This window comes from Lytechinus variegatus, chromosome 4 (assembly GCF_018143015.1).
Source record: "Lytechinus variegatus isolate NC3 chromosome 4, Lvar_3.0, whole genome shotgun sequence".
In the NCBI taxonomy this organism is placed as follows: Eukaryota; Metazoa; Echinodermata; class Echinoidea; order Temnopleuroida; family Toxopneustidae; genus Lytechinus; species Lytechinus variegatus.
Window position 1 is genome coordinate 8,964,655 of NC_054743.1, and position 26,811 is coordinate 8,991,465.

At 34.9% G+C, this 26,811-nt stretch overlaps 1 protein-coding gene across 1 annotated transcript in view; it reads left to right on the forward strand.

Moving 5' to 3' along the window:
- Positions 1-25,421, forward strand: part of LOC121413309 (aminopeptidase N-like) — a 40,206-nt gene extending 14,785 nt beyond the window's left edge. Inside the window, exons 2-18 of the mRNA XM_041606088.1 lie at positions 9,597-9,888; positions 10,492-10,612; positions 12,073-12,227; positions 13,477-13,590; positions 14,300-14,437; positions 14,939-15,004; positions 15,698-15,763; positions 16,158-16,336; positions 16,823-16,911; positions 17,256-17,389; positions 18,119-18,322; positions 19,586-19,659; positions 19,985-20,086; positions 20,716-20,880; positions 21,455-21,595; positions 22,519-22,600; positions 23,959-25,421. Of these exons, the coding sequence (XP_041462022.1) occupies positions 9,597-9,888; positions 10,492-10,612; positions 12,073-12,227; positions 13,477-13,590; positions 14,300-14,437; positions 14,939-15,004; positions 15,698-15,763; positions 16,158-16,336; positions 16,823-16,911; positions 17,256-17,389; positions 18,119-18,322; positions 19,586-19,659; positions 19,985-20,086; positions 20,716-20,880; positions 21,455-21,595; positions 22,519-22,600; positions 23,959-24,123 (2,287 nt within the window). The 3' untranslated portion in view covers positions 24,124-25,421. The remainder of the gene's footprint in view (positions 1-9,596; positions 9,889-10,491; positions 10,613-12,072; positions 12,228-13,476; positions 13,591-14,299; positions 14,438-14,938; positions 15,005-15,697; positions 15,764-16,157; positions 16,337-16,822; positions 16,912-17,255; positions 17,390-18,118; positions 18,323-19,585; positions 19,660-19,984; positions 20,087-20,715; positions 20,881-21,454; positions 21,596-22,518; positions 22,601-23,958) is intronic.
- The last annotated feature ends 1,390 nt before the right edge of the window (positions 25,422-26,811 follow it).

A 26,811-nucleotide genomic window follows, 5' to 3' on the forward strand; every position in this document is an offset into this window, starting at 1 on the left:
GGAAACCTATATTTCTTTAATATGAAAGTGCTATAGATCATAAATGATTTGGTGCAATATTCATGTGGTTTGTGCCCACGCCTTGATGAAGGGAAGTCGTTTGTAATGGCGCGAAATCTGAATGGAATGGTTAAACATGTTGAGCCAAACGCATTGCCCATAATGTTTAAAGAGATGCATAAAATCAATAGACTTTTTTTTTTAAACAAGTGCACACCTAGTTACCAATAATGCAAATAGCATTTCCATTTATTTGAAAGCAGGATAAAAGAGCATTGTAGATTAAATGCCTTGCTCACGGGCATAGGAGCCGCGGCCGGGGATCGAACTCCGGACTTTCCATGTATAACCAGGCGCCTTAGACCACTCGGCCACGGCATCTCTAATAGAAAAACACACACCCGCACACACGCCCCATGAACACCCGCCCATCCACACACACTCGCATTCCAACTCCTCTCTCTCCTCTCACTCTTACGAACTTCGGTCTTTCGTGTGTCTCATCAGACCACTCGGCTACTCCACTTCCACACACACACACACACGCACACACCCACCCTCACACACACGCACGCTCATCCCCACACCCTAACTCTTGCACGCACACACCCATGACCACCATCGACACTCACTCGCAATCGCACACAATGTAAATGAAGAAACAATATAATGTGATGTTATAGGAGCAAACTTGCATCGTGGTTAAGGTCCACTACAAAAAGTTCCTAACTACAATGATTTTTTTCGAAGCCTATCTGTGAAGTTAAGGTTTTCAAATTTAATATAAAAAAATCCATTCTGTATAAACATCACTATTTTTGAACAGTAAACGGCAAAACCGCCTAGCGCGTGCATGTGATGGAGTTTAATGGAATTATTGTGGGTGGATTCGCTCCAGTACAAGTTTATATTTGACTAAACATAAAAACAATAAAATTTGTTTTTTATCCAATACAAGCAAATGAAAGATTTTGACTCCTTCAAAGCAATGCTAGAATAGGGTCATACAAATCCTCATGGCTTCTTGCATGTAAGCCTATATGCAGTTCTGCATTTCATTTTCATCGTTGTTTGGGTAGTTTATACTTTCTAACTTCCACTTTCTCGCCTATCAATTACTATTACTATATCTCTATCAACTTTCTCTCAGTCCTTTCTAGGACTGGACCTTAGAAATTGATACCCAAACCATTTCCGCGATTGTTTTTTTTTCTCTCTTATTATCTTTTCAAATGGTAATCTTTAAATCATGTCTTTATTTATCATTAATCGAAAAAATGAAAAATAGATACACCATTGTCTAATTTATTTTGTATGTTTACATTGGATAACAGTGATATTGTATGTGTGCGTTCGTGTTTACTGTAGACTGTCTTCCAAATGTTATGAATGACTTCTAAGATTTACTTCATAAGTATGAAAATGAATATGCCATTCACTTCATAAAACCAAAAATATTTCTGGATTTTTACAATGGGTTATCTTACCTTTGACTCGGGATTCAGAAAGGTGTATTAACCTGGTATTCTCAGCGTTTTTTTACAGCTTAAGGCTATCCAACTACCATAATCTAATTGACACTGGGTCATTTCTAATAGATGGTATTTACCGACTTCAGCGGGAAGGCTGATATAAAGATCGCTTCTGATTCTTAAATTGTCGACAATTCCCGTAAATTTGACCTTCCCAATTAGACCCTGACAGATTTGAAGTCCAACGCATTCGTCTTCCATCTTTGCTTTAGGCACGCCGCTGAGTTTTGCTTCATGTGATGCAAGCTGTTATGTAGATTGATTCGTAATTGCTTATGAGGGACTTTTGCCTGTTTCTTTTTTTCCGGCTAGTAATACACCCTCAAAGGATTTACCTTTGTATGATTTCAACTTCATAGTCGGGTCTTTTATTTAAAAATTCAACTTGAGAAAATACTACGTCATCCTATGCATGTAAGTTAAACTCGTTCATGAGTTTCGATGGCACTCTCAAAACTCCTATAATTATTTTTGCATTTCCTTCAGCATTCTCAGCCAAAGGCATTGACAATAAATATATCAATAAAGTTTATTATAAGGAAATGAAGATACAAATAGCAATAATGATGAAATTTAATTGAAAAAAATTGTAATTACAATGATGAATATAACAAAATATTGATGATAATGACAAAAAGCACGTGAATAATATGGATGGCGATAATATCATTAATAATGACTGCCATCTTGACTATTCTTCGATTTTAAGAATAAGAATTAACATTTCCGTACATCGGTCTTTAACAATATTGTTTGCTTTGCTTCATCAGTCAAGCTATATAAGCATTTCATCTGTCATTCGTATAACAATCCCTGAGACAATTCCCGTGGAGAGGTTTGAATGAATAAAGAGGTATTGTTTCAATCGTCTCAGCATGACCATTGTAATACGTCGTTCACACCAAGTACCAACTACAACCACCCAGGATAGACCAGACATTGGTTGAATAACATATACAAACCATGTGGATAACAGTTTTGTGTGAATTGGTCTTACACCCATGGCAACAAGTCAAACTTAGCGTGCAAGCTGACACACCCCAATAACTCCAATTTGTATCAAGGACAACAGAAGAGTTTACACCTGCTTATTCAAGGAACTTGACCTTTGACATTTTATATTAACAAAGGTTCAGGGTCCATGATAAACTTTCGACAAGGACGAAGTTTTCTTAGTCCCTTATTTTGCTTTTTTTTCTTACCGACCGAGGAGAAACTGGATCAGAAATGTTTTGTCTCAAACCTTTCATCTCTCTACAAAACTGTTTTTCTCCTTTTGCAACTTACATCTATTAGTCATGTTTTAGTATTGTTCTTGGTTGAATGAAATATGGACAATGCGTTAATAGAGCAATTCGAAATAGAACAGCAAATAGGAAAAAAAATAAACAAGAAATTAATCAAGCAAATTAAGAAACAAAATTATAACTACACAATCATATTAATACAACTTATGATCTATGAACATGCCATGACATTTATAGGTCATGAGGCGATTTGAATCAAGCAAATGTCATCGAATAATCTGGCGATTACAGGTTATTGCCTTTTGTCAATTAAAATGTGAGTATCCTTCTGTTTAGCCTATTTATATCAATTGAAAAAAATAAATGATGTGTGATTGATGCATTTCAATTGCACGTCTATCATTCGAAATCCATGATATTTTGGAGCGAGGAAGAGATTAGTTCTTTTTTTCAACTTATTTTGTGTTTCCATTCATAATACCTATCAGACCTTGGTCGGACATTGGTCCTTGAATACGGATAAATGATAGGACATATGACATATTTCTCATTATATTCTTCAAGCGACAACTATTACTATTCTTTTTTTAATTGGATAAGAAGGTAAGGTACTTGGTATTTAATCGTTCGTTTAATAAACGATGCATGCATTTTTTTGAAGTATGCATTGTTTTGTATTTTGTTCGGTTAATTAGATGATACCTACATTTTTAAAGTATGCATTGTTTTTTTTTGTGGTAAAATGAAAAAAAAACATTTTTCAGAGACTTAGTTTAGTTGTGAGTCTTGGACAATATCTACTGGAACTCAGACAAAAAAATAGTAATATTACATAAGATAATCGGATCCCCCAGGTTCCGAAGCTTTTCTAACTTTTTCTAATTTTTCTTAAGTTAATTTTCATAAAAATGAATTGAAACGGTTAGTTTGACGGAAACACACAATTTATGTCGAAAATTACTTGATTTTATTGGTAATGAATGGAATTATGTCATTATTAAAACATCAGTGTGGATTAACGCTTTGCCAAAAGACACCAGACCGTGGTAAGATTCGAACACACGAACCTCTGTTTACAAGGCGGGAGTCATAACCACTACACCATTACACCATCATATGAGGGTATAAGTTCCTTATCTGCAAATTACAGTGTCCTGATTCATATCATAGTTGAAATTAGTGACGTAAATAAACCCTTAAATTTCATAGGAAACCACCCTGTTTGGGTATTTTGTAATATTTAAAAAGTATTAAGACGATATTGCCTAACTCCACTTCCTCTTTCCGTTAAATACGTTTCTGAACAAAACATGATACTGTTAATCTCAGATGAGAGGCGATCCATTTCCCCTTATTTCTCTCATTTTCTTTCATAAAATGAAAAACTGGAAAAAAATAATTTACTAAAATTATTTCCCCGGCTAGTGCGTTAAACGTACCCAATTTGAGATGAACTTCACAGTCAGGAGGCTCGGACGTTGCATTTCCGTCTTTCATTCTTTCCCGTTCCTCATTTCATTCCGCTATGGGATTCTATCTGAAATAAGATCGACGCTCCAGGGTCTGTTTAGTTGGAAACAATTAGATGTTCCATCCATCATTTTCTACATTTCCTCTAAAATCTCATTATTGATATATCTGCTGGTTTACGTCAAAGACTTTTTAACCTGTTTAATTCTATAGTCTTTAAAGGGATTTATCTTTCTCATAAAATGTAGGTTGTACAGGATGTAGATAGGAATACGTGTCGACGACGTTTCATGGTTGTCGCTCCATCTTTCATAAGTTACGTAGAGGCCAAGAATTAAGAGGAAAGCCGGAAGACATTACAATGTCACGATTTTATCACTCTAGATCTGGTTTTATTGATGCTTTCATTCTTTGATTTTTCTCCAGTTTAACAAATCGAGTTGTCAATTTATCGTTTGACTTAATTTTACCATTTCGTTACAATTCAACTCATTTCTTGAACAAACCTGGTCTTTGAAAAGGAATGAGAACATCATTTTACTGAATATTGATCCCTTTTCATGTCATTATCCCACAAAGGGAACAGTCATAAAAAAGAACGTTGACTTCTGTGTTATATCAATAAATATATGGAAATGAAGTTAGCAGGCCATGTCACGTGAGTGCTTTAAAAATTGTGTATAGTGGAATCTGGTATCCTTATGTCAGTGGCGTTGCTTTGCTCTGGAGCTAACGTGCAATTATTACATGTAAACTCAATTAGAGCGGCCTTGTGTGCGCAGTTATCAGTGGTACTCTGATTGCTTTAATGAAGGGTAAATTTGACGAGTATATGAGAGTTAACCTTTTGTTAATTATGTACTTTGAACAGAGCGATTATGTCAAAGTAATGAAGCGCATTGAGTTGTAATTTGACAATTCTGATGTCGAGGAGAAGTTTTATTTCTCTTTCCGGGCATGCTGTCGCCACATACACATTGATCGTGTATGATCATACAGTAGCCTGGATGAAGGTTCTGATGTTGGAGTGGAGGTCATTGTACGCCCTAAATAAAGAAAGCACGTGTATCAGATTTTGAGATCCAAGACCCCGTTGCATAAAAGTCACTACTATGATAACTTTGCCATCCAATAGTAACTTTCATGGAATCCTTGATTTTGATTGGCTGATGAGCATTGTTACCACGGTAGTTACCATAGGATGATAGTAACGTACAACGGAGTCCTGAAATCTTGAAGTATCTTCTATATTTTGATGTTTTACGATTTTATATCTTATTTCATGTCATGGCAAGGCCCTGAATTGATTACCAAGAATTTATAACAAGTTATATATAGGACATTAGGTCGAGGAATCCACCCCCCCCCCCCCCCCCCCCCCTAGTTCCCACGTCATCACTTACATCACCACTTAAATACGATGAAAGAATCATTTGATTCGACATTTTAATATTGGGGGCTCATGAACATATGATGTGCTAAGAATAGAAGAGTCTCGTGGTAAAGAGAAGGAGAATGGCTAAGGATGTTACGATGTCAAGGGAAGGTTTTACCTATTATTATTTCGCCTTGTAACGATGTTCACGAGATTGTCTCTTTTTATGAACATGTTGTTATCGTAATTTACAGGTATATTACTCTGTTCCTTCTGAAATATATAGAAATAGTTTAATCATCATTATCGTAATGTCGATATCAATGGCCATAATCATAAAAGGAAATGAAATTGTATGTTACATAAAAGATCATGTATATTTTCTCGATTAAAATCAGCAGCCCAGCCAAAAGCAGTCACCATTAACAACATTACACAAATGTCTATACCAGGTGATTCATTCACTTTCTTTCCTAGCTTAGTACTTCTCTAACATGTCTGCTGGGAATACCAAAGTCATGTAAAACTCATTGAGGACATGGCGCTAATACCAGCTCGAAGCTTCGACACGGTTCGTCATTTGGGAAATAAATTGTACAAACTCACTTTATTGGAGTAGAAAGGAGTGAAAGTGTTCAATTTAATCACATCGGACAAAATAGTTACACCCTCCGGGGTCTGTCGGGAGAAGAGTGCGTTCGGCCGCGATATAATCTCGCTTTCGCCTTGTTAAACATGTTAAAGGCAAGATACAATGTACAAGGAAGTCGTGAGTTCTTCGGTAAAATTCTGATGATACCAATTTAATGAATAAATTTATGCAATTATCCTTGATCTGACTGATCTTCAAATTGGTATTTTAATATTTGTGATAATTGTCAGCACTCCATGTAGTATTACGTATATTTTTTTGAACTCTCTTAATTTTCATTAGGATTCGTATCCGTATAATTGCGAAAAACTTACCCATTACCACGATTACACGAATGTTCAATACACTTTTTTTAACAAGTGCACACCTAGTTACCAATAATGCATAATATTATGGCATTTTCATTTATTTGAAAGCAGGATAAAAGAGTATTGTAGATTAAATGCCTTGCTCACGGGCATAGGTGCCGCGGCCGGGGATCGAACCCCGGACTTTCCATGTATAGACAGGCGCCTTAGACCACTCGACCACGGAACGTTAAGATACACGTTTGTAATCTTGACGCACAAGCACGCACCCACACTCACACAAACACACACTCATCCCCTATACATGTCATAAACACATGATTGCACCCCACACGTGCACCACTCATCACACACACGCACACAAACAAAAACACACGCACTCATCCCCTTATACACTTTTTTTCCATACTGTTTTATTCTGATTCCATGAACAAAAATATATAACATTTCAAAACACATAATATAAGCATTTCATTTTTTGACTTTTTTCACTAACTTAATACAAGCATAAATCATATATAACTTAAAGGAGAAACAATGAAATCAGTTATAAAAATGATTGAAACACCACTCCTCCCCCCCCCCCCCCGCCCCAAACAAAAAGTCTTCCCTTGCACATTTGTGGAGGGCGATTTATACATGGAATACAAGGAAAGAACAAACAAAGGAGACCCAAATCCAATACAAACCAATAAACAAATAGATATACTGACACTAGGATCCCCTTAAAAAAATACATATAATATGCCTAACACTTTTCCTTTCATGTATCAAATATTCAACAATGATTTAAAACTATATGAGATTACTTGGCTTGCACTCATCAAAAACAAAGCAAATCAAAAAAAGAAATCGACGAGTAAAAAAAAAAAAAAAAAACATCCCAAAGAATCACCCATCCCAAAGGAAAACTTCATTATCCCTCCCCCCGAAAAAAAACACACATACACACACCCTCACATACACACATACACCCTCACACACGCCTACACAGTCACTTTCTCCCAAATCACACCTGGATATCGCCCTCAGTCCTGCCATTTCGGTACATTCTCTCCCATTTTAATAAATGCTTGTCTAACTTGTTCCTTTTAATAGCTATTGCTCTTTCTTCATTTCGATATTCTACGACTCTCTGAATACTTTCTTCTTGAGTAGGAACTCTACCTTCTGACCTTGATCTATAAATGATATATTTCATTAAAAAGATTACCGTGTTACAAAATTTCTCTTCAATATCGGATCCATTAATTCCCACATGTATATCTTTCCACTCTGCATTTTGAAGCTTTATCAAACTAAGTTTTTCAATGACCCTCTGCCATAAAGCTTTAACATCATTACAAAGCCAGAATAAATATTCATTAGATTCCGGGTTATGTTTACAGAATGAACAGATATTAGTATCTATAAAACCAAATTTGAACAAATGTTCGTTGGTGTATATTGCACCATGAAGTAATTTATATTGAAATTCTCTTACTTTTGGTAAGATTATTGTGATTCTAGGTCTTATAAATATTCCTGAGATTTCTTTTTTGAGACATCAAAATTATTGTGGCCATCCCTTATTTGTAAAGTATAGAGATGTTGTAAATTTATTACAAAATTTTCATAAACCTTTCTAGAAGGTACATTTTTCAGTAAACTTATCTTTCCAAACATCTTCAAAGAGATATTGTACTTGTGTACGTCATTCGAGCATAAATGGTGGAAATTCCCATTATATTTTCCGCTTTTCAAAATTACATCAGTTAACTTCCAAATTTCCATGATATTTTCAGCACTCAAACCTAAATTATGAAAATAATCGGTTGTTCTCACCTGCTCTTCCTCGAAAATGTGACCTACTAGATAAATATTTTTCTTAAACAAGTCTTCATCAAAAATCATTTTACCTCTCAAAATATAATCTTTATTATTGAAAAAAATTGGATTAGCTTTTCCTGCACTAAAATTCCGATTTTCATCCATATCTTACATGTGATAAGCACCTACATGTGATAAGCACAGGATAAGCACAGGATAACACACATACACCACTTTCACACGCACATCCTCACTCTCACAGAAATACACTGCACTTTCATGCGCGCACACACATACACACCCCAACCCTCAAATGTCAAACCCTGTGTACCCCCCCCAAAAAAAAAATGTCCTAAACGATATAAAGGGTACGTGATTGATCCCCCTTCTCCCCCTCATATCATTCGCTTGTTACATATATTTCATGATGTACTTCCTTTTCACCGTATTAACAAAACATCTGACCCCATTGCCATTCCAAGAGCCATTTTGATTCCCAGGGACCTCAAAGTTCTTGGTGACGACCGCAGCGACCGACCGGGAAAGTATTGACCCAACAGATACAAAGAGGGTGTGTTTGTTGGTAATTATTATACTGCCGATGCCCGCAAGGAAATCAGTAATGGAGCCGGTGAAAGAAGATGAAAAATATACTTGAAACATGTTGATGAAAAGTAACGACAGATATCAACTATATATTACTCGTTGATATCGAAAAACAGTTTAAGATATGTTGCTATATGTTGTTTGCCTACAAGCATAACATTCCTCTTCAAACAGTCGGGTAAATACTTTTCACATACCCTGGGCTTACCCGAAACCATAGTCCATGCCGAAACCAAGCATTCAAACATGTAATTGTAACATGCCATGTCACAAATTTGTAACACGTCGTTCATGTCGTGAAATGTTACCTAAACAGAATTCAACAATTAAACAAATATATAGGTACATGCATTTGTAAATCTATATAGAATTAAGTTTTAATAAATACTAGATCTTTTCTAACAAATGCAATATATTTCCTACATGATTCCAACTGTATTTGCGTACGATTTAAACATCATTGAAAGGAGTTGAGCTATCATAATCATCACCCCCTTTAAATAGCCATTGTTATAGTTTCTTAGCAAGGCAAATAATTTTCAATATCTCAATTTTCCAGAATCTGTCTCATGATTTCAAATACTTTTTCTCCTGTAGACACTATGTGGCATCTTTCTTGTCGCCGATTAACGCTCGACGCGTCTATCCGTGCTTCGACGAACCCGCCTTTAAAGCTAACTTCTCAATCAGTATCATCCACCCCGTCGGCTACAGCGCCTTCTCTAACATGGACGTCATCGGTCGACAGACAAATCCGACGACCATGGGTGATGGTGAGGTGTGGGAAACGACTTCGTTTAGGACCACGCCAGTGATGTCGACTTACCTAGTTGCTTTCCTTGTGTGCAAATTCCAAAGCAAAGTGCAAATTGTCAGGGAAGGAGTTGAGGTAGGTATATATCATAAAGTTTTGGAGTGGAAAGGGAGATTGATACCAAGATACATTACTCCAGAAAAGGGTCGTTGCATGGTGATTTAAATAAAAAGACCTGAAAATGAATAATCACAATAAGCAGATTTCTCTTTTTTGTTCAATACCTTATTTATTAGTCATTTATGCATGTCTATTTTCAATTTCGCATGAATTTCCCTTTCCATGAAGCCTAAGTTCTGAAAAAGATTGGTAAATGTAAATTCGTCTGAATTACATGGGTCCAAAATCGTCTTAAAGAGTTACCATTGTTCCTCGGAAAATGCATTAATTGTGCTATCTACCGTAGGTGTGTTTCTTAATGTAATTGTCAGAAAGAATCCTCCTGAACTGCTACCCCCTCTTTTTCCAAACGATTTATTTCTCCCAAAATAAATTGATAAAGACGTTTTTTATCATTATTCTCAACATTGTTCTCCCAGTTTTATAAATTTCATAATTGTATTGATTTGTCATTTTATGATATTTTCATGCTGACTTGATGACATGTATTATTTGATACAAATGTGAGTCAACTACATTTTGAGATTGATTTCCGATTTTTCTTTTTTTTTCTCGTAGTTTCGAGTTTTGGCAAGAGACGATGTAATTGACCAGGCAAACTTCGCACTCGATATTGGGGTCAGGCTTTTCAACTTTCTGGAAGATTACAGTGGTTTCGATTACCCATTGCCCAAATTAGGTATGTACTATTTATAATCGAATAAATTGTGTAGAATCATCCAATTACAATAATAGAATCGAAGATTTGTTCTGGTCATATAAGATATCTCGGGAAGCATACATATATTTTAATATATTTTGATTCGATGTCAATACATTCCCTTGGATATTCAATAGCTTGCACTATCTCACATTAGATTGGTGGATAGTCTGATATTCAAGTCGCCAAAGCATTGAATAATATTTAATTGTAAACTGATTTCCCGATTTGTCGTTTTCAATTAATAAACAGTATTTTCTAAATGCGTCTTGATAAGATTGCTTAACCTTAAAATAAAGGTAAACTATATATTTTCTTGTCTTATAATGATAAACGCCGCATTACAGAATAGTTTTTTTTAATGAGATTACTAGCTTATTATTTGTTTAATAATTTAGTTGTCTTTTATCCATTTATGGGGGAAAGAATGACCATTAGATTCAAGCAAAATATTCCTCTGGTCCTTGAATATTTAAAATTCACCTCGTGGTATTGCATGTATCCCACTCCTCACGAAATCACGATTCTAATGAATCAGTAACAACTTTTCCGTACTGTGTTTCCCTAACATGTCTAATGCATCATATTACATTTTCTCCTGTAACACAAATAATTCGAGACAATTTCTATATTTGAAAGGGTTGAAATGAGTATTTGCCATGCTGGTTGTCATTTTGTAATGGAATTTCATTTTAAAATAACCACTGTGGCAACTATTATATTCTTAGAGTGAAAGGTAAAATACGTTATACATGCTAAATGTAGCGATGAATTGTGCTTTCGTGTATATTTTAGTTTCTTCCTTTAGTTTGGCAGTACGTTTTTCTGTTCAAGAAATTGATTATGATAAATAATAATAATCATCAATAAGCTGATAACCCATTTGTATTGCAGTTTTTGCATTTATCATTCATAATGATTATTTTAACGTGATCCTGAATTAGATGCATAGTGTGTCCAGAATGATGTTGGTACTATTGAGGAATTATCAAGAATAACAATGCTCTCTACTTTTCTTCTATTCACTTTGAAATACGTCAATATTGACATTTTCACTCGAAAAGTTTTCCTTTAGCTTAGGTTTCAGGAGTGTAAGTATTTAAATTCATATAATAGATAAATGCATGCATGGACGGAAATCCCAGGGGGACAGGGGGACGCGTCCCCCTATAATTTCGAAAGGGGGGGGCACAATATCAAATGTCCCCCTACTATTTGTGGTCTATTATAAATCATTCAAAATTTGTAATAGAAAAAAAAGTTTTCCCCAATTGTGCCTCCCCCTTTGAAAGTAATAACCTTTTGGGGGTTAAATTTTCCGGGGTAAATGTGCCCCCCCCCCCCACGTTTGGGGATAGTAGCGATGCTTCATAATGTGTAAAAATTCAATTTTAAAAATATATTTCTAACAATCTTTTGGAAACTATTGTTCGTTCCAGACATGGTAGCCTTGCCCCAGCTTGTAGTAGCTGGTATGGAGAATTGGGGGCTGGTGACATACCGAGAATCATACATGCTTTACGATGAACGAGAGACACCGACAGAAACACTTCAAGAGATAGCTTTTGTAATCGCTCACGAACTCGGCCATCAGGTAGAACCATTTCTCTTTAATAGTCACTTCGGTCAATGTTAGGTTTTGTTAAACTCGTGTATAATGGTGAATAAAGTACAGTGTAAGATTATCATTCAATTCTGCCCTTTATATATAAACTTAAGTCATCAATAAGACTTAGGGCCTATTGTTTTACATTTTCTAATTAGCAGAATATATCGATGGGAATCCTTTTACATCTCACCCTTTAGGCAAAATCTACATTTAATGATTTAAATTTTGCTTTTGCCTGAAGGACATTTCAGACTGTTTTTCTTCAGATTTCAAGGTTAAGATTCCCATTAAGCATGTTATGTAGACTTACCCTATGTCAAACAAGGTGATACAATTCGTGTCAAACATCAAGACTAATGACAGCTTTGAGTAGCGAAAGTCTTTAACGAGCATTTTTATGTTTAAACCATCATCTTAATCATCAGGCAGTCATCGGGGATGTAGATAATAAAAGGGTCTGTGGTTACCTATACTTCAAAACTATTAAATGAACCAACGTTGTAAAGTTACACTAATTTTACTGGACGTTACAACTTGACTTAATGCAAATTATACAGTCTTGTTTATGATATTGTACTGCTTATGGTTCGTGCGCATGACGCATTCTTAAATTTATGTTTGAAAAAGTACGAAAGTAAAAAAGGCTAATTCCTGCCATGAAAAAGTAGTATCGGAAGTGTTGCTATACGACAAGAAGGTACCTACAGTGATCGATACAAAACAGTGATCTATCCGATCGATTGTCGTTTCCTCAGCTACAGTTGTGACGAGCAGTGTGTCAAGATTACAGATAGGAAGGGAAATCACTGGAAGAATTGGTGTTGAAAAATATGTATATTCACTGTAATTGACACGAAGATGAGCAAACATTTAAAAACATCCGATGTGTGAAACTAGCTGTTGCCTGCTTCATTCTCATGGCGATAGGGTCTGTACAAAACCGAGTAATACACTATTACTGGGGTTAGCAGCCCTTTGCAGATATCAAATCCTCCATGCTTCCCCTGAGGAATGGTATTAAATTTTTTTTTAAGTTCTGAAATCTTGATAGATGCATGGGGATCAATGAAAATAAAGTCATTCCCATTACTTGTGATTACTAGAACAGTCTGTTGACATGGCTGATTGCTTGTGACTGCTCCAATTATTTGGCAGTTTCGGCATGTATCAATTCATGTATAATTTGTAATAAGAGCTATATTTTTTCATCAGATTTCTATCTGTTGCGTTGCAGTGGTATAGTAACTTGGTTACTCAGGTTTATTGGGATGAGCTTTGGCTGAAGGAATGCTTTGCAACAGTCATGGGAAAGATCGCTCTTGAAGAACTCTTTCCAGAGTGGGCAATGGTAAGTTGTGGGGTCCGAAGGGTTTTGATGTATAGGTGGGTAATCATAAGAAGATCGTCCTTTCAGAGTAAGCAATAGTAAGTTGTGAAGTTCGAAGAGTTTAAATGGTAAGTTGGGACAATCATGGAAAGATCACCCTTTTTAGCATTGTAGAACTCTTTCTTGGGTGACCAATGGTAAGTTGTAAAGTCCAAGGTGTTCAGTGGGACAATCATAGGAAAGTTTGTCTTTGAAGAACTCCTTTCAGAGTGGGCAATGGTAGGTTGTGGAGTCCGAAGTATTTAAATAGGGTGGGGTAGTTGCTTCGCCCTTGAAGAACTCTTTCCAGAGTGAGCAATAGTATGTTGTATGTTCCGGAAAGTTAAGATGGCAACTGGCGTTCTATAAAAGAGTAGTTTCAGTTAAGTTTAGGTTAACTTAATAAATGCTATTAGACTATCAACCAATAATGGCATCATATGACATATGCAGTTAGTTGTGTCTAACTGTACATTTATGGCATCTGGGTCTAATCTTGATACTAATTCAATCTTAAGTAAAATCTAATTTAATTGCAGTTAAATTGAGTTAATCTTTTATTATTCTAGTAATCGTCCAATTATCATGATTATGCTTTACGGTCTATGTGGGCCTAATAAGAATACAAAAAGACTTACTCATTTAGTTTTATGAATATACCCCCCCCCACCCCTCCCCTTGTACCTCATAGTGGGATGAGCAATTTGTGGTGAAGGATCTGCAGATGGTAATGAAACTGGATTCCTTGGTGACGTCACATCCTATCCAGCAACCTGTTACTAAAGTGGGTGACATCATGGACAACTTTGACATGATCAGCTATCAGAAAGTAAGATAGACCTACACTCTTGGGCATCAACACTACTCTAAATCTAAATATATATCATTCCAAGAAAACAGAAAACATATTTCAAAAAGCTTTATACTCTTGTGTCAGATATGACACCGTGACCTAGGAGTAATTGTTTCCTTTTTTGTCTTGAAGTATTGGAAAATATAATCAAAAGAAATGGTACTTGGGGAATTTCCCCCATGAAAAAAAGAAATATTGCAAGTAAAAGAACGAATGACAATATACTACTGTATATACACAAAATAATACTTTTGTTTTACCTCCTTTCGTCAAATGGGCAAAGAACTGAACATCCCAAAAGTATGTAAGGCATTTCAATTATTTACGAACTGTCACTGAAGAAATTTGTGACATTTAAGTCAAAGTAAAAAAAGCTTCTAAGTCCAAACTATGTAGTAAAAATTGACATTATTTACGATTTGAACGTTATTGTTAGGTCAAGATACGAAAGATTCCTTTTATCTATTGTTGTTGCAGAGTCCAGCCATTCTTCGAATGCTTCAACACAGCATAAGATATGAAACCTTTAAGGAGGGTCTTGAGGTAAGTCATCACAGAGAACAATAGGAATAAATCAAGTACATGTATATATTGGTCCTCTTGTTTGGTAATTTAAATAAGCAAATACCTGGCATGGTGGTTCAGTGGTAGAGCGCCCGCCTCATGACCGGAAAGATGTGGCTGGTTCGATCGTTGGCCTACTCATTCCAAAGACTTATGAAAAAAAATTTGGACCTTCTGCCTTCTTGCTTGGCACTCAGCATTACGATTGGAGAAGGGTAATAATAACATGCAAGTTCCCGCGTGTAGAGCAATTACCTAACTGTATTGGCTACCCTGAGTAAATAAAATGTTATCATTAATAGATAATAATAAATAAACGTTATCATTATTTTTTTTAATTAATATTATTATAATTATTAGATTTGTATCAAAACAACTTACCAGTCAAGACATTTAAGGACGGGTTAGGATTGCATAAGTTTGATTTAAATGTCATAATCATATTAACTCTTATAGGTAATACTTTAATTTAGTATCAGTGAAAATTGACACTAATTTATTTATTATTTTGTGAAAGAGGGGCAATCTCAGATTTTGCACAACATTTAACAACAAAGATTTAAACAAAACAGTTTGCTATTGTTACTTTTGCTTTATCTTGAATCAATCTATTGATGTTCCGTTGTGCTAATTTCCTTCAATCTTTTTCTCTTTTCCAAATTTGAATGCCAGGTTTTTCTCCAGAACAAGCAGTATGGTAATGCTGACGCCTGGGATATTTGGCGGGCAATATCTTCGGTGCGTATTGAAATGTCTGAAAATTTGATTTTTTTTTTCATCCACGTTTGATAATAATTCTCACTTAAAGGAGAATTGTATCGCATAAATTGAAATACATCCTCGTTGATAAACAAAGTTATAAATTGGAAAGGAACACTGCTAAAATTTATTAACCCAAGAGTTACGTGTCTTCACGTTTGCTTATCTGATGATTGAAAAGGTTAACCAAGTAATAATAGTTGATAAAACGAGAGAGATAAACGAAATATTCATAGTCTATGTATATCTATGTCTATCTTTTATGATTTCCGAACTGATACAAGTTCGTATATTACGTTGAATGTTGAGGAAAAAAATATATAATGCAGAAAGTAGTTCAAAACTGTATTATGTATTGTTTGTTGTGTTTCAGGTAACTCAGGCTCATGGCCAGTACCGGGATATCAGCGAACTTATGGCGCCATGGTTAGGTCAAATGGGTTATCCTGTAGTTACTGTGTCACGTGACTGTGGTCATGACATGGTTTGTCTTCATCAGGAGCATTTCTTATTGGACAGGGGAAAGACAGAGGTCGCTGAATCAAAGTACAAGTAAGACAATGATTTGGGTCAATGCACGAGAGAAGGATATCTGATCAGTCCAAAGTTATGCCAGACCAGACCGACCAAGACTAGTTATTTCCAGTCACATACCAGCAGTCGAATTTGAGTGGCTTTATTTCGTATGACTGTAGCATATGAAAGCAAAGTAGAATAGGATGTGAGTGTTGAATTCATTTAAAAAACTAAAACCATGGAGTCAAAATCAAATCCATATATCTTTCTTTCTACTATCGTGACTACATTGTGCTCTATTTGCAAACCGTCAGGGCAGACAGGAATAACCTGAGCTTTTCGAGACAAAAAGTCATTCATTCGAAATGAAGTAAACGATGATATAATAACAAACACATTATCAAAATATACATTGATATCAGTTCCTATCTGATGTTTTCATCACCTGAAAATTAGTTTGAACATTCAATCACAACATATTATTTCATCTATGTAAATAAACTTTTATTTCGAATGTTGTAGATATATTTGGCCTATTCCGGTGACGTTTTCATCAGCTGCTAGTAATGACATCATCTCCCCGTATATGTACTGGTTGAATACGAGAGAAGGTTCGTATGTCATTCAACTTATCCCACTCCTGACATCACAAATCAGTCAGTTCATCATAATTCTATTTAATGTTTGTAAATTTTCGAGCATCGTTTATAACACGCAATCAGCCTATGACTTGGCCTGTAGTCCATAGGAAGAAGAATATAAAGAAAAAGAATGTTTATTAGCATTTTTGGCAATCAACATAGGAATCATATGAATAAGATTTCATGCTTTATTTTTTTCCAAATTTAACAATCATAGTGCGATTTGAACTGATAATGAGTGCTTTTTTCTCAATGATATTAATATCTTCTTTCCAGTAAATATATCTCTTACCTTTTTAAAACTTTCATTCAAGGACGATTTGCGATCCCCAATGTCCAACGTGATCAGTGGATATTGGTGAATGTCAATAGGACTGGTTTCTTCAGGACCAATTATCACATCCACAACTGGCGGCTTCTCTCGCGGCAGCTAATGGATGACCACACGGTAAATGATCGTTGATCTATTTGTCCATCTCCCCCTAGTTTGCGCTGCAGAGCTTAGAAAGAGAATTATAAAAAAAAATAATCTGAATCTTTTACTTTGTTTTGTGATGCAAACGTACTATACTATATATATTGAAAGTCCATATTCTTGAATGACCTGAACCTTCCATTTTGTTGTCAATACTCACTAGCTATTCACTGTCTAAAATATGAAGACAGTATGGCAAATTGAGTCAACCCCAATGTGACTAGCGTTATTTCAGTATAAATTAACAAATATTGTCGTTCTTTTTGACAAAGATTGTCATTTTTTTTTCAAGCAATCTGCTTATAATGACAATCCTTCTCCTGCAAATTGTGAACATCATATAGTTAATAATTTTTGTCTGGAATTATCTTTTTAGTAATCTTTATTTACACTTTATGCCAAAAATGCTAACATATTATGTTTATTATGTTGTGAAAAATGTATTATACAAATGTTATGGATGCAGAAGAAAACAATAAATCAGATCAAATAACAAATGCGATTAGCAGGGTATATATCGTGCTTTACATTAACAAAATTATAACATTTCTCAAACGTTTTAAGGTTCTCCTTGCCATTCATCTAATCGTTTTTCTGTTAGTTTCATTTGCCGTTTCGTTTGATGATATGTTAATTAATAGGTTGGGAGGTTTTGGACCTTGTTATTGATCTAACGTTTCCTGTTTCTTTTTTTTTGCACAGGTCATCTCACCAGCCAGTCGTGCCGCGCTGATTGACGACGTGTTCAGCTTGGCAACAGAAGGTCGTCTGAACTTATCTGTTGCTCTTGACCTGACTAGATACCTTGAGAGTGAGATGGACTATGTCCCTTGGAAGGGCGCCATAGTTACATTTAAATACATTGACCGCATGCTAAGAACAACGCCTGTCTATGGAATCTTCAAGGTTTGTTGAATTTGGGTTAGCTTCGTGCATGGCAAGAAGCAGAGAACTATGAAGAAAGTTGGACTGAAACCAAGATTAGCTCTATTCCTTATCTTTTTTAAATCTTTATTTGTCCTTGCCCTCATTTAGGCCTAGTTCTCCTGCTTTTCCCACTCTCTTTCTCCCTTTCCTTCTCTTTAACTCCTTATTTCCTTTTATTCTTCTACTTCTTGATCCTCTTTTTCTTCATTTTCATCTTCTTCTTCATCTACATCACCATATCACAATCATTATCTTCTTCTTCCTTATTTTAGAGTTCATTTCAAGTAACAGAAGAGCTGTGAAATTCAGGCTTCTTTCATTTTTGAAATGATGTGTTCATATCTTCATTAGATAGGACATTAGAAAACTGTATATACATGTTTCTAACAGATACAAATGCGCAAAGGTGATTAAATACCACTTTATTATCAGGTTTGATATCTACTTGTGAATAATCAGTTTTGCTATTGTAATCATGATCAAGGTCAACATATATTATAACAATACTACTACTGTTATTATTACATCTACTACTACTACTACTATTACTTCTACTACTACTACTACTACTACTACTACTACTACTACTACTACTAATACTAGTACTACTACTACTAACAGAGCAATGTTTTATACATAGCAATGTTTTCCCAGCTTTAAGCCAGGAGCCCCGCATTTAGGGGGGAGTAGCTACTACTACTACTACCACCACCACCACCACTATACTACTTCTACCACAACTACTACTACTACTACTATTACAAATACCAATAGTAGTAGTAGTAGTAGTAGTAATAGTAGTAGTAGTAGTAGTAGTAGTAGTAATAGTAGTAGTAGTAGTAGTAGCAGTAGTAGTAGTAGTAGTGGTGGTAGTAGTAGTAGTAGTAGTAGTAGTAGTAGTAGTAGTAGTAGTAGTAGTAGTAGTAGTAGTAGTAGTAGTAGTAGTAGTAGTAGTAGTAGTAGTAGTAGTAGTAGTAGTAGTAGCAGTAGTAGCAGTAGTAGTAGTAGTAGTAGATGCAGTAGCAGTAGTATTAGTAGTAGTGGTAGTAGAAGCAGTAGTAGTAGTAGTAGTAGTAGTAGTAGTAGTAGTAGTAGTAGTAGTAGTAGTAGTAGTAGTAGTAGTAGTAGTAGTAGTAGTAGTAGTAGTAGTAGTAGTATTGAAAGGATCCTCTCCACCATTTTGACTTTGGTAGAGCCTAATAACAATTAATGTTTCCCTCTTTGTTTTTGTGTTCATTTTAGGATTATATTCTTCACCAAGCTCAGACTGTTTATGATTACGTGGGATGGAACAACACTGGACCACATCAGAAAAAGTAAATGAATAGCTAGTTATAAGATAATTGTCAAGAATGTCAAGCAACTTTAAAATCCAATAAAATGGTCAAATGTTTGTATGTTCCCCTGGACCTTTTTATTCGATAAAGTATTGATTGATCAAGGCAAATAAAAAAGAAGAAATGATCTTGAATGCTTGGTAAAAGAAATGTGTGATTGTATTATCAACCTTCCCATTTTGAAGAAAGTTGAATTTGAATAAATCAAATAAAATGATGCTGTTCATAGGTATCATTTTGGGCTAATTTTTGACAGAGGGTGTCAATAATTCATTGTTAATCTCATTATATTTGATCTTACCAGGTTATTACGAGTGATGATTCTCCAACAGATGTGTGCATATGGGCATGAAAGATGTATAGACAAGACAAAGAACTTATTTAGAAACTTTTCAAATGGCCATGAGTAAGTACCAAGTAAAGTATATTAGTTTTGTTTATTGGAGACTATACTGTCAAATTGTGGCAACAAAGAAAATCATAAACAGGGAGCCTGAATTTTTTTTAAAGATTTCTTAACATAATCTTTTTAGTGTATATGTTCTTTGATATTAGGGGAGGTGAACCTTTTGGTCTCATCAAATTTTGTTAGATTCATTAATTCAATAAAATAGTTATCTACCAACTTACTTATCTAATTTTCTTAGATCCGTCACTTCAACAGGAATTTGTTTTCTGTTTTCAGAAAAGCATTTTAACTGCGTTGATTCATGATGCTCTCAAAGCTGTCCTGTAACATAAACCTTTATTTAAGGTCTATTTTTTTAAAAGTGCTCCATGATTCCAATAATTATAAAAGAGAGAGTGTTTTGTAATTGTAGTAATTCATCCCTTAATTGATGATATTCAGGAAATATATTTTATTTCATTCTCTTTTTTTTTCTTGGTTTTGATTTTTTTTTTTTGGGGGGGGTAAGCCCCCCTCTCTGTACGCCACTGCTAATATGATTTGAGTCATGTATCATCTGCAAAGTTGTTAAAGCTTAGAATAGAACCATCACTATATTTTTTTCCGACCCGGCCCTTTTTCTTCAGGATTCCGCCCGATTACCGGAGCTTCGCCTATAGCACACGGGTAGCCTCTGGGGGACCCGAGATATGGGACTCTACCTGGGATTCCTACAAAGCTAGCTCACCAGCCGAAGCTAAACATTGGTTGGCGGCACTCACAGCCACGGGGGAACCTTGGCTTATTAACAGGTGAGTAGTAGTATTTCATCAGGAAATAGGTGCTCCCCTCCCGATGTATGACACTGATATGGAACCCCTAGCAAACATTCTGTGAAATAAAGCACGGTAGTGATGGTTATGTTCTAAGCAATAGTGTGCAGAAAAGGAATCTGTTATACTCCACTTGAAGTGGACTGCTAACCAGAGGATCATATTCATCAACATCGGAAGACAGATAACTTGTAAGATATGTACTAAAATGGAAATATCATATATCCATCACTCAAAACATTTGAAAAAATGATATTTTGTAGTTACCTACTAGTATATCTTTGTTACCATGGTTATTCAATTAATGTTCCACCAGTAAAATTGGATATGCACACTTCGTGCCTTGCAGTAATAGACATAAGAGAAAATAACATATGTCAAAGGGATTGTTTATTATCTTCTCTTGACATTTCATTCCTTTATCTTTTTCTTTTATTTCTTGCACAATACCATATGCTAATGAATCAATGATAAACCTCAACCTATATCTCACCCTTCAAACTCTTAACACTTTGAAGAATTACCTTTATAATTTTTTGTTTCATCCACCCAGACTTTTATCCCGCACTCTTGATCCTGAGCAGCTTACTCTGACTGATGCAGTCAGTGTGTTCCAGTATGTATCACGGAATCCTATTGGTGGGTTCCTGGCTTGGAATTTCTTCAGGGACCAATGGGATTTGTTGAAAAATAGGTATGGAGAACTTTCGTAGATTCCATTCCAACACCCTTTTCCCAATGATTAAGAGAAGAGGAGAAAAAAATCAAAACAGTTTTGGCCACTTCAGTGAGAATATATATATGATTTGCCAGTGTGAAAGAGGAGTGATTATTGAGATAATGGTGAGCGAAGAGATGACTATGAAGATAAGGGCTGCAACGATTATTACAAAGAGAATGACGGTTATAATGATGATTGATGATGATGACTCCTCCTGCTGCTGCTGCTACTGTTGATGATGATGATGACTGCTGCTGTTGATGATGATGACTGATGCTGTTGATGATGACGATGATGACTGCTTCTGCTGCTGATGATGATGATGACTGCTGCTGTTGATGATGATGACTGATGCTGTTGATGATGATGACGATGATGACTGCTGCTGCTGTTCATGAATGATGACTGCTGCTGCTGATGATGATGGTGGTGATGTTGATGATTATGATGATGATGATGATGACTGCTGCTGCTGCTGATGATGATGATGATGATGATGATGATGACTGCTGCTACTGCTGCTGCTGCTGATGATGATGATGACTGCTGATGATAATGATGACTGCTGCTACTGCTGCTGCTGATGACTACTGCTGCTTCTGCTGATTATGATGGTGATAATGATGATGACTGCTGCTGCTGATGACGGTGATGATAATGATGACTGCTGCTGCTTCCCCTGATGATGATGGTGATGATGATGATGACTGCTGCTGTTGATGATGATGATGATGACTCCTGCTGCTGCTGATCATATGATGATGATTATTGTAAAGTGATTTCAATTAGCTTTCACATGAGAAATGTACCAATAATAATCTTATGATATACTAAAGACTGCGAGAGATTTTCCCTAAATCATTTCTCTATAACTGAATCATTTTTTATGCATGTAGATATGGATCTGGTTTGTTTTTAATGGGAAACATAATCACAGCTGTGACTGAATGGTTTAATACACAATACCAACTCGAAGAGGTAAGTAACCACATCAACAAATGAATGAATGAATCTTTATTTCGTTTCAAATCCGATAACAAACAACAACAACAACAGTAAATCAATGTGATACAGGCAAATAGCAAAGAACAAAAAGTAAATATTACAGGATAATATATATAATACATGCACTACTTTTTATAAATATAAATGTAATGTAAATGTAATGAGAATAGATGGAAATGAAACGTGGTGACCTACTAAAAAGCTTAGCTTGTAGACCATAGGCCACCAGAATATTAAAAAACTTACATTAGCAATCATTTAAAACATCATAGAACAAGCAAACAAAAAATTGTAGTAACCAAGGTACATATATATATATAATAATTCAGATGATTTTGTTTTCTTGCTCAATTAGAATTGTTTGTAAGTCCATAGAGGGATTTCATGTGTACTTAACGGTCAAAAGAAATAGTGAATAATGGACATCATCGACTGACTCACCTAGTTGTGTATATCACTTTTTCTGTGAAAAATAAGCGAAACTTTAAAATGTCATAACTTTCTTATTTTACATCTGATTTTGATGAAATTTTTTAGCACTAAGCTAGTTTGAATTTTCTCTATGAAATCAGCATTTTTAGGGTGGACTTGACCTTTAAAAGCAGTATTGCTTTTTTTTAATTGGAAAGTGGAGGAAATAAAAAAAATGATTCCTCAAGTGACATACCTAGTATCTCACTGAATACAATAAAAGCGATATGGAATATTGGATCTTTTAATTGGTCTTATTTTTCAATCATATTTGAATCATATTGAATCATATTATTTTTCAACTGCAAAATCATTTTGGTCCTCTTCAAAAAATGCCATTAATTTGAAAAAAAAATATTTTGAATCATGTTACATTTTTTTCATTCATATTTTACACCATTCATTCCTTGTTATGTGGTTTATAATAAAATCAAACAGTGAAGTGAAAAGAGAGAGAGCTAATTGTTGTTGATAAGAAAATCATAAGTATAATTACGTGTAAAACTTCCAACAAAGCATGCAAATACTTCATTGAAATACAGATTTTTTTATCAATTAGTCAGGTCAAGTGAATTCCATTTACAAGTATTACATTCAAATTACTTTTTTGAGAGCAATTAAAAATATGTTGAACTGCTTATCCATGTGTTCTGTAAATTCAGCAGCGGATCCAGTCGGGGTTCGATATAAAACCATTTCATAAACCATGATTGTTTGTGCACAATTGTAAGCCCACCAAAAACAGCATATCTAATGATCTCGCTAGATCTACCCCTGCTATTCATAATCTTATGTTATAAGTGGAATATTTTTTGATTGATGGTAATACTCCATTTTATTTTTCTGAAAATCTTCCCCAGTTGGAGACCTTTATGTCAAGCAAACACGAAGACTTGGAGAACCTGGCGGGTTTCAGTAACTTCCTTCAAGCGGTTGATAAGACAAAGGCTAATATCAACTGGATGGAGAACAATTATGGACAAATTGAGGAGTGGCTTGAGAACTGGAAGAGAGAAAACTCTTGAACAATGGTGAAGCGATTCATACTCCACATCAAGGGTACCTCTAGAGGCGTTGTAATCACAAGCATTGGATCTTTGAATATTTCAGTGTTGCTGTCAAGTTAATGGAACGAACATGGAAGTGATGCTTTATATTGGAAGTGAGGACAAATTGGGTGTTGCTGTGAAACATTTTAGGAATGAATGTTTAAAGCCAGGAACTTAAGACATGAGAATGTGAATGTTAATCACTTCGGAAACAAAGAAGATGAAGAGTGGACAAGGATGGAAAATGTTTTGCATTGGGAGGTAAATCTATGTGAAGATAGGTGGAAAAAAGAAGAGAGGCATTTATGGAACTCTGTCAATACAGAAACAGACTGAAAGTGCAATGTGGACTTCATTGAAGACAAAAAAAATGGCATTAGCATGTGAAACAAACTGTGAGGTGAGAGTTGCTTTAAAGAAGGAAAAGCTATTACAAGACTGAACGTAAATCTGGTGGAGCAAATTATTAAGTGCTTTAAAACTGCAAGGAAAAGACACGATACCAAATACTCAAGGAATTGAAGTTGAAGACAATATCTGCTACAGCGAATCTATATTCATGATAGATGTCCTGAGGTGAAAATAAAGAGTGGTAAACAAAGAATGTTAAGAAGTGGAAGCATATTATTTGTCGTTTGTATGGTTGTATATATCAAAATATAGAAGAGAACAACACTTCCTCATTAGAAATGTTTATACTCAGTGTTTTCATTACTATGAAAAAGAAAATTTCAGAGTATTAGTAAATGTCTGACAGAGAACATGAATGAGAAATTATTTGAAACTCTCAGCACAAGTGTAAAGTATTTATTGACAGCTTTAGAAGTCCCGACTGGAAGAGAACGCTATGTGGAAAGAAAAATGCATGTAAAGTGTATCATGTGAATATATAGATATCGTGTGATGTGTACAGATTAAACAATTATATTGGATTGTTTGAGGTAGTCCTATTTTTGAAAGAAATTTTGTATTTTCATAATTTGATCTAATTATTTAATATTGTGTCTTGGTATTATATATTTAATGGAAACATTTTGTGAGTTGGTGGCCAATGTCAGTGTGTACAGTTTCTTGTTATAACTGTTTTATCAATACATAAATAATACAGTTATATACACAGTATTCATCTAATATAAAAAGGATAACGAGAATTTTATTTTTCATTTGTGTTATACAAAAACTTAGAGAATATGAGCTGACTCAGAATCTTTACTTTGTGATTATGAATTTTAAAGGACAAGTCCACCCCAACAAAAACTTGATTTGAATAAAAAGAGAAAAATTCAACAAGCATAACACTGAAAATTTCATCAAAATCGGATGTAAAATAAGAAAGTTATGACATTTTAAAGTTTCGCTTCATTTAAAAAAAAAGTTACATCAAAATCAGAGAGTCGATGATGTCACTCACTCACTATTTCTTTTGTTTTTATTGTTTGAAATATGAAATATTTTGATTTTCTCGTCATTGTCATGTGAAATGAAGTTTCATTCCTCCCTGAACACGTGGAATTCCATTATTTTAACATTTCGTGCTTCAGGCAAGGAGGTCCTAATCATCAAATTCGTAAAAATTGAAATATTGTATAATTCAAACAATAAAAAACAAAAGAAATAGTGAGTGACATCATTGACTCTTTCATTTGGATGTAACTGGCTCTTCATATAACTATTTTTTCAAAAATAAGCAAAACTTTGAAATGTCATAACTTTCTTATTTTACATCCGATTTTGATGAAATTTTCAGCATTGTGCTTGTCTGATTTTTCTCTATTGATTCAAACCAACATTTTTCTGAGGTGGACTTGACCTTTAATTATACCAATAAAACATGTATGGCAAAAATTGCTCACTATGAAAGACTAATTTTAAATAAATAACAAGAAGTTATTGACCTTTCCTCTAGTTTCATACAAGGTAGACCAGGGCCCCGTCTTACAAAGAGTTGCGATTGATCCGATCAATCGCATTTATGGAAAGCCAGCAAAGTCAACATATTAAATGCACGTTTGTTCAAAAAAATATTCTAGATATGATTGTATATCCGTAAATTAATTGATTTCTTGACAATGTGGTGTTTTCTCCTTTGTTTACAAAGGACATTTTGCATATTTCCTGTAGAAAAAATTATGACACTGATGGATATCCATAGAGTTACGACTGCTTGGATCAGTCGTAACTCTTTGTAAGACAAGGCCCTGGTAATGCTGATAAATTTATGATAACCAGCAGAGTAAAACCTCTTAAACACTCAATCACATCACCAAAGTGCACTGTTGTTCTGGTTTTTCAGAATCAATTGTAGCATTTTTTGTGCATGATCTGACCAGTGCCGTCATGCCTTTTATACCTCATGCAACCCTGCATTTAAGTGTGATTCTAAGTCACACTCATATCCTTGTGAAACACCCCCTTGGGTGTTTTATAAAGCTGTTCTTAACTGGGGGTCAGTTCTCACCCTGTCCACCTCCTGTAGCATCACTCCTGCTGAAACATGTTCTGAGGTAGGCTACTGAATCAGATTCCAAATCATTTTCATTCCCAAATACAGAACACTGTCGCGAACAAGCTTAATAATCCTTAGTTCATTATTTTTTCAGAATATGAGTACAGATTTTTTTTTTAATTCCCTCTTAATAAAATTGTCAATGAAAATTGAGGCAG